A 9,311-nucleotide genomic window follows, 5' to 3' on the forward strand; every position below is an offset into this window, starting at 1 on the left:
GGCACGGACATTGGTTTTGTGGTAATCAATGGTATGCGAAGGATGGCAGCAAACCGCAAGCTCGTAATATCTTTGGATGGGTATGTGCTCAAGAACTGAACTGGAGTTTCAGTTTTGGGGTTTGGAGTTTTTTGTTGACCATGTAAACTGGAGACTATTTTTACATATTTGCCTATGGGACACTATGGGAAATGAAAAGGGCAAAATTCACTCCTTCTGTTAACTATTTATAGTAAAACGAAATTTCAGGATTTAGGTGTAAATTGCCTATTTTTAGAAGCAATAAGAGGCAATGTAGTCAAGCCGTTCGTCAAGATAAAAATCTTAAATGTGACAAAGATTTTGAAAAAAGTAATAAAAATTGCTTCGGGAAGAAAAATTATTTATATTCACGACTTGTTCGATTGTCGTGATAATAATGATTTTTATTACTAAAACATTATTCAATTTTTGCATTTCTATGATTTTGATTACCTTTCCTTATTAATTGATTTTTTAATTCATCGAACATAACAAAATTATGCTATTATTGTTTCAAATGGGATGGCAAGAGGGGCTCCATTCCCTCTTTTATATTTATATTATTTATATTATTTACAAAATAGAAAATAAGCGAAGAGATTGACAAGAAAAGACAGGATTTATTTTCGTTTAACCTTAAACATAGACTACAAGGTAAAAACAGTTTTTATGAATAATTTGCGAGTTGCCACTCTAGTAAGCGATAAACCCGTTTGCTGGTCATCGTGACGGTTGACTAGCAAAATTAACATTAAAGTAAACTATTAATATCACATTTTTCCATTTTTGCCTCATCTCAGCTGCGTCTATTTTCCACTGTGCGATTAATGAATGTAACGAATCTATGCCTTGCGGAAAATTGTTCATGACCGGTTTTGATGGGGGATGAAAACGAAAAGCAAGCACCAATGCTGAGGTGTTGTTTTCCAATTTCATTCGACACTCCTTTACCATCATCCCTGCTCGCAGTGGCAATGAAAACATGAAAACGAACATTACCTAAGGACGGGGCCGATTTGCCCGATCGGTCACCCTTTTATTTATGTGTGTGTTGTGTTTTTTTTCATATACGTTCTCTCAGCGATCGCATGCGCCCCAGGACTTTGCAACCGGACGCAGGAAATGATGGGCGCACATCCGGTTTACGGGCGAGTTGGCACGGCTCGCCGCTCTGAAGTCCTGGGCTGGGCCAAAGGCGCCCAACAAACGAGTGCACCGAGCCGTTGCAAAATGAGGCGAGCTCGTGCTGCTGGAAATCAATCAAACTATCCTTCAGAAAAACTAATCAAATGCTTGGTTTCCTGTTTTATTGCTTTGGGGGGGATGACAAACAGTTCCACTGCAGGATAATTGGAGTGTCCTGAAGGGTTGTCTTTTCATTTCGTTGTGTCCCTTTTCACATTATGGGTATCTTTCGGGAACATTTCGACAATTATGTCAGCCGTATACCGCATCGTCCAGGAATCGAAATCAGCCATAGAGTTTATGATTTTATTATAATAGTTGATCTACAAATTTGTTTTATACGCCCAGAGATACCTTTGTTTTCCTTAAAAAAAAGGATACACATTCGGAAGATGTCCCAAGTAGTCATCTCAAATAGAAAAGTTTTTAAAAATTCCAAAAAACCCGCATTCCGAAAACAAAATATTTTTCTCGCCCAGATGCAGCTAGTGTCCTGGCATCCTTGCCTACAGTATCGTCCTTCAGATCTCAGCTGGGTTACCCTCACCCACGGCTGCGGTTATAGTGATACACATTTATTATTCCACTTCGGTCCCGCGCCTCATAAATGTCCCCGGCAAGATAACGATCCTTACCGCCGAACTCCTTTGCTCGCTCGCGTCCATACAGCTAGGAAAGGTCCTGGCGGGAATGAGCCATCCCCTGCCAAGGACATCAGGTCACAATCAGTGTGTGACATTTTTGTTGTTGTTTTCTTTCTCTCCTCTCTGCGGGATATCACTTTCCTTTCTCCCCTTACCCCGTCTGGTCTGTGTCCTGTGGCGTCGGAAGACCATTGACAGGCAAGCAAGCGAAAGGAAAGTTGATTAATCCATAGCAAAAGGATTATTTGGTCTCGTTTTGAGATGCGTTTTTATTTATTTCTTTTATTCCCCTTTTTTCTCTTTCTCTCTTTCTCTCTTTCACTCTCTCTTCTAACACATCTCAAACCCCTTCCCGGGCAAATCTGATGAGACAAATCTGAAGCAAAGTCTCACGTGGAGCAACGAAAATGACAAAGGTAAACAAACGATCAAAATCGAAATGGTACCCGTTCTATCCAGTGATTGTGATATGATTTTTGGATCGTAAATCTCATCCCATATGAAAATTATCGCACACACCAGCAGTCAAAATTTAAATTCATATAGAATGTGACTTTTTTTTATGTAGATTTTTTCTCTCTCTCTTTCGCTTCTAAAATTGTCTTACTGCTGAAGTGGAACCCATATTGAGGGCTGGATTTGTTGTGATGGATGCATAAAGGATGTGATTTTCCTCTGCAAGGATGTGTCCTTTTTCCATATGTTTCCCATCATGCTATTCGTGAGCAAGACTGCGGATAATTTAGTTTCTACTAGTTGTTGCGACAGTTTTGCTAGTTTAGCATATCCGACATGAGATACGAAGAGTTTGTTTTCCAAATTTAAGAACTAGTTTGTTAAGCTACAAGTTTTAATAACTATTTCAAGATTAACCATTACAATATTTTCATAATGACTCCTGTTTTGTGCTGTCTTATCTCGCAGGGTTGCCTTTGTACCGATTGCTATTTATTTAAAAAAAAGTATAATTGTTTTTTGATGAATTATTTTACGAAATTCTGTATTCTGTATAAACAAAATCCTCAAATCGGTGTAAAAAACTGAGCACCAATTTTCATAAGACGATGAGATCTTCAATTAAACCGGACAACATGGAAACCCCTGTATAATATTAGTGAATTAGAAAGCACAATATCTATGCAATGTTGGTAAATTTGAATTGAAACTTAGGTAACGTTCACTGATATAAGTTGAACTCACCCTAGCGAGCTATATAATTCAATACGAACATTGTATAAACCTACCGGAACTATAACTATTTAAATCAACAGTTGTATTTACACTGACGTCATGCATGCCTTGGAATAATGATCTGAAAACGCGTACTTAATGAATGTTTTAAGACGAGCATGTAAAGCGACACACATTGAAAGTGTTTGTTCATCAGCAACATCCCGCCAAAATTCCCAATATACCCGCCATTCCTCATCGCCGTTCAGAACCGTTTCGTGTCCTTTCTGTTTGCCTATTTTACGGTTCGAACACTTTGCCTCAACAATGTTCATTAACTTCCTTTTGCCCTTACGGTTCGGGCTGCGTATGTGTGTCGTCCTTGCTGAAGCCATCGAATAAATCCTTGAATCTCCAGTAAAAAAGACGAAGAAGAGTCAACTAAATCCTTGGAAATAGGAAGCCTTGCGGAGCAAGTAATAGGAGAACGAATATCCCGGGCAGAAAATGTAGAGCCTCGTGCACACCAGCATTCGTAGGCCCGGCTTTGCGTTCGGTTTTCGGTACCCAACGTCTTTTTTTTTTAATGTGTCGATCATCTTTAGGACGCGCATTTCGTTGGGTGTCCCCGTTGTCTTGGTGTCTGACCGTGGCGTAACCGTCTCGCCGTGGAAAGATATTTCCCACTCGTGGGATAGTTCTCTCAGGGGCTTTTCCTTCCCCGAGCGCGGCTTGACAGCACCTTAATTGATAGCGAGAATAACATCTTCAGCGTTTTATCTTTCGCTTGGACGGATGCGTGATGTCAAGACGTCGCCAAGGATCAGACATTGCGCGGTGGACGATGCGCGAGGCGAGAAGGAGCGGAAGAGTGAAAATGCAAGAATGCGGAGTCGGGTGGAGTGTGCACATGGAGGATGCACATAAAAATACCATGTAGCGGAATCTTAAGAGCCTGGTAGTAGGAAAAAAAAAACGAAATGAACTAAAGCCGCTCCAGAAGCCGTTCCGTAGAAGTACTTCTGCGACTTTGAAAGCAACAGGGAAAGAGTGGGTCCTTCACGGTGGCTGAAGTGCAATAGTTTGTGCACGAGGGCAAGGTAACCAATTCCAGAGCGAAACTGTCGACAGGGCAGCTCGAGTGGGACGATGGAACTCCTTCAGCGGCGGGTGCACGCACCCGCGCTTGTGCTTGAAAAATATCACTCTTGCCGCTGCTGCTGCTCCACATCTTCTAGCATTCTAATACACCGTAACACCCTTAGCCGGGCAGTGCGACCCCAGGGATTCTGCAGAGGATTTGCCGGCCGGAAACGAAGCCAAAAATCGGGTACAACCCCCTTAAAGCGTTTTGCGCATACATCGGGTTGCAATTCAGGGGCAATCGAACACACACAGCGTACGTCTTTCTCACCCTGTGTGTATGTGTGAGGTTATGTACAAACGGTTGGTTCCTGCAGCAGAAAGGGGTCCTGAATCGGGCACTGAAGCGTATCCTGAAGCTGGTTTTTGGTGCCGCACCCCGAACGCCACCTTGTCTAGGGTCGGTATCCTTCCTTGCCCAACAATTCTACAATGCCTATTACAATTCTACCTTTGGCACTACTGGCGGTTCGCGTAATTTCGATACATAATTCCGACGTGAGCTCTGGCCGGGGGTAATGTCTATCGCCGGAGGTGAATCGGGAAATGCGAAGGGAGAAAACGGGTCCTTATGTACTGCTGGTGATGGTTTTGTTGGTTTGGAAACATCGGAGTTACCGGGGTTGTCAGCAAAAAAAAAAAAAGCTACGAAGGACCTTCGGTAATCTTCAGTGAAACATACAAGGGGGAGAAATAAAAACCCAGGACCCTTTTGCCTGTATGTATGGGCGACACATACGCTGCACATACACAACGGTGCGGCAGGATGGAAGGAACGGAAACAAGGCAAACGGCAAGTCCCCGATGCTTTCGATCATCAATGCGCAACGCAATTGGAAGAGGACGGCCAGGTGTGTGTGTATATGCGTTACTGTCTGACTCAGGCGCGCGCGCGCGCTCACACACTCCATCCAGCTGATCGTGCAACGTAAGCGAGCGCCTGGTATGTCAGTTTTTTTTTTAAACTCGGTCCTGTTTAATTTCTGCCAGAACGAGGCCGGCTGCGAGCTCTGGGCACGCGACACATCGCCAGAACAACAGCAACCACGGCAGCGACCGGACAAGTCTCGCTGCTCAGTACTCGCGCACTACACCAAATGGTCACGGTGTGCCACAGCTAGAAAACAGTGCGCACTGCTGGAAGTAATCGCGTGTGTCGTGTGTGAATGTTGTGTTTGTGCTAAGTGCTAGTCGGTAGATGAGCCAGCAACGTCCACGCTCCATCAGTCAACTTTCGCCTTGTGTGACAGTGGTGCTCCCGAGGTAGTGCCGTCCAACAACAACCAAAATTCTCCAACAATGGCGTCTGGCGGACCAACGTCACTCAACCCACCGAAGCGGATGAAGCTGAAGGAGAACCAGATGGTGGTGGCGGTTCGTGACTATCAGCCCGGGGCGCTCAAGCGCAAGCTCCCGCTCGGTAACTACGTCAGTGCGGACAACGTCCTACCGACGGTCGCTGTCCAGACATTCGCCAAGCAGCTCGCCCACATTGGCGCTGGTGTTGGGCCCGGTCGGAAGCGATCCAGCAGCAGCGAACCCCGGACCGGCGTATCGGCGGTCGAGCGCCGTAACGCGCGCGAACGCAACCGGGTCCAGCAGGTAAACAATGGGTTCGCGGCGTTGCGTCAGCGAATTCCGGACGAGATAGCGGAAGCGTTCGAGGCGGGCACAACGGCACGCGGTGTGCACAAGAAGCTGAGCAAGGTGGAAACGCTCCGGATGGCGGTGGAGTACATCAAAAGCTTGGAACGTCTGCTCGAACACTCCGGCACGGGTGGGGCACGAGTACCGACCTTCAACGATGACACGACCGACACTCAACTACCCGCCACACCACCTCCCGAACCGGTTACCGGCCAATCGGGTAACTTCTTTCTCGCAATCAAACCACGCACCACGAAGCTGGAAAACACTGGTTCTGGCATGGTGGCCACCAGCGGTGTCGGTACGCTCGATCAAACGCAGATCACCATCATCAATGGGCATCAGTATATGCGCATCCCGGGCACTAACACCTTCCAATATCTCGACCCGGAAAGCCTGCATGATGAAGATGACAGCTCGACGGAGCGGGCACCACTGCCAGACGAGGAAGAGGACACGTGCTCCAGCAGCGGTGATCTGCTCAGCGAATCCGCAATCGCACTATCGCCGCAGAGCAACTTTACGCTCGAGCCGGACACGGACTCCAAGCGGGACGTGGACTCACTCTACCACTCCATCGTCTCCCAACCAGACGGTAGCGTGTTCGATCAGCAGCAGTACGATGATCTGATGCTGATCAAGTCGGAACTGCAAGACGAAGCGGACCTGGCGGAGGATGCATCCTTTCTCAGCTGGTTCGAGGCGAACCAGCAGTTGCAGCTACAGCATCAGTTGCAACAGCACCTACAGCAGCAGCTCCAAACAGAGCAGAGTTTGCTGGACTGAGCGGCCATACCGTAGAGATTACAAGGAGTATTTAAACCAATCCAACAACCAACCAATGAGCAAGTAGCAGTAATGTAGTGTACAAAAAATGCATGTTTGTTTCTGTGTCAAACGGCATGACAGTCTATACACATCATTCCCCATTTGCGATTATTTATAATATTTATTACTAGTTTCTCTCTTTAACGTACGGTAGTGCCCTTATTTATTTACCCAATAGTCCACAAAAGGGAGTCAATCGCACATTCTTCATTGAGCAAACGAGTCGGAAATAGAACTTTGAATTACATGCTGTGGGGAACTCTGGTTTTTGGAAGCGTCCCGAAGCAGGAAATTATTAGCATTATTTATTCCAGAAGGTTATGGATATATACAATTGAGCTCCTATACGTAAACCATAGAAATGTTAGACGAAGCAGATTGTTAGGAATTGAGCGGAAATCTCGTTGTTTGTATGATAATGCACGAGTACACCGCACAGTAGCTTCTTACTTAGTGCCTGTCAAACGAACTGTCATCAGGTGACGGTTTTCCTCTTGACTGATATAAGTATTACGTTTATACGTTGCATAGTGTTAGAGACTGATATACCCATACGGGGTTAGGAGGTTATTATAAATGAAAGAGAATTAACAAAAAAAAAACAGGCACCAACACCATCTTACCACCCTTCACTGTGAATGTGTACGCGAGTGCGTGTGTGTGTGTACGTGTTTGTAAAATTGAAAGTAAATAAATTGAAAAATGCACAACAATAAAAACAACATTTGCTGTATTTTTTTTTTTTGGTGGGGTAGTACATAAAATAAGGGTGAGAACCCGAGCTAGAAACCCCCCTTGCTAGATATTTTCTTTGGCAGAACAATTACAAACCGTGACAGGGCTGGGAATGCATTACCGGTTAGGACCTTACCGGGCTGGAGGGGTGTGCCGTTAAATCAAGCTCGACTATGTACAGATGCAGGAATTCACACGACGACAGCGCCCCGGGTGGAAAGGTAATAAACATTCCGCCAATTGTATTGTCCGCTGTTTCTCCACACCGCGGGCCGGTAAGGGTATATTAGACCCTTGCGCACATTACGCTCGATTGCACGTTGACGTTGTATGATTTTGTTCTTCTCTCTACTTGCTTGGTATCTGCTGTTCCAGAGGGTGCATGCTGTGTTCTAAGTTCAGGTTTCAGCGCCTTCCAACCCCCCACCCCCCACCCACCCCGTTGGTAAGAACCTTGGCCAAAGTCACCCGATGGAGTGCTATTGTCTGGAGGTTCGCTCCAACTCGCGATGGAGGTGTATCCCTTTTAGCTAGTGACTACCGGGCATTATTTCATCATAACGCCAAACGCGATACCCAGACGTTCATCCATGTGCGCCCGTAAGCGTGGAATGTCCCGCTGGGCGAACCTCAAGCGAACGCGCATTGTGACGCAAGCGCACGCATTCCCCGTACGCATTCGAATGGAGAAGCCGGCGGCAAAACCCATCTCCTTCGCTGGGTTTTATTCTTTTTGCTCATTCATTAGATGCCGGGATGCGAGATCCTACCTGCGGTTGAATCTCGTACATCCTATAGATGCGAGGGAACGGTTTCGAATGGAAATATAAAAGAAAGATCGCCTAGATCATGAATCACAGAAATCAAAAGTAATGGTAAGGAAGAATCATGACTGCTCGGTCCCGTCCCTGGTTGATCCGTACGGCAGTGAAAACATAAAGGACGAGAAGAACAAGAGTTTCCCTGAAAATGAACGGGCAAGAAGAAGGAAAACAGGACCAAAAAAAACACACCGGGAAGGAAACCCGTAATCGAAAAGGATCAAAATTGAGGATCCCGACGAACGGCGCAAAAGGTCCTCTGCTTGGTTCGGGATAAGCGTGCCATCGTACGGACGAGGCACACGACCCAACAATCCCAACAAGTATATGCGTGTGTGTGTGTGTGTGTGTGTGTGTGTGTGTGTGTTTGCTGGCAGCTGAAACATTCTACACGCTGCAAGATACAGCGAACGGGGGAACAGAAAGAAGAACCGTGGTTGAATAAAGATCGAACGATAGAAAGGACGCACGACCCCCGGGACATCTGCAGGCAGGGTCTGCGTGATCATAGGTTCGGTGTTAGCTCGCGTCCGAATAAATGAATACCGCCACGATAAGGTGCTCCCGCACCGGTGACGAACATCACTGCACACGCATACGCGCTAGGCAAACATTAATTTATTCCACCCAGTTTTCTAGACTAACCGGGCCTCGTCAAAAAAAGGGTGCAAACGGGAAATGTAAAGCGAGACAGGGGGGGTTTTAATTATAAAAATTGCTTTTCATTTTTCATAGAAAAACTCGGTTCAACTTTATGATTTTTGCTTCCTTTAGCTTTTTTTTTGTATTTTCCTCGGCGAGTGTGTTTTCTAACTCCTGCGCCCGGAAGTGGTTCTGAGGTGCCGGAAGTGTACCGGATTCCGCACACGCACGTGCCGGGCCGCGTATCGTCGCCGATCGCGCACCGAGTGCGTGCGCGTGCAAAACATCCGGTAAGGGTTATCGTCTCCAGTGCTGTGGAAGTATGTGTTTTTGGTTTTTTTTGCACCTCCGGCCTGCGAGTCAGTTGGTTTGGGGTGAATTAAATCCGGGGTTACAAACTTAAGGACACTCGAGCATTCGAACGTACATGATAGACATCGCCCAGCTCTATGTCCACAGCGCGTAGCTTCTCTCG

General features: G+C 46.2%; 1 protein-coding gene across 1 annotated transcript; it reads left to right on the forward strand.

The window, feature by feature from the left end:
• The first annotated feature begins 5,462 nt into the window (after positions 1-5,462).
• LOC128708684 (achaete-scute complex protein T8-like) lies at positions 5,463-6,596 on the forward strand. The gene has a single exon (XM_053803667.1). The coding sequence runs from the start codon at positions 5,463-5,465 to the stop codon at positions 6,594-6,596; it is 1,134 nt and encodes a 377-aa protein (XP_053659642.1).
• Positions 6,597-9,311: the final 2,715 nt, after the last annotated feature.

This window comes from Anopheles marshallii, chromosome X (genome assembly GCF_943734725.1).
Source record: "Anopheles marshallii chromosome X, idAnoMarsDA_429_01, whole genome shotgun sequence".
NCBI lineage: Eukaryota > Metazoa > Arthropoda > Insecta > Diptera > Culicidae > Anopheles > Anopheles marshallii.

Coding starts and splice junctions, on each gene's coding strand:
- LOC128708684 (XM_053803667.1), top strand. CDS start 5,463: ATGGCGTCTGGCGGACCAACGTCACTCAACCCACCGAAGCGGATGAAG.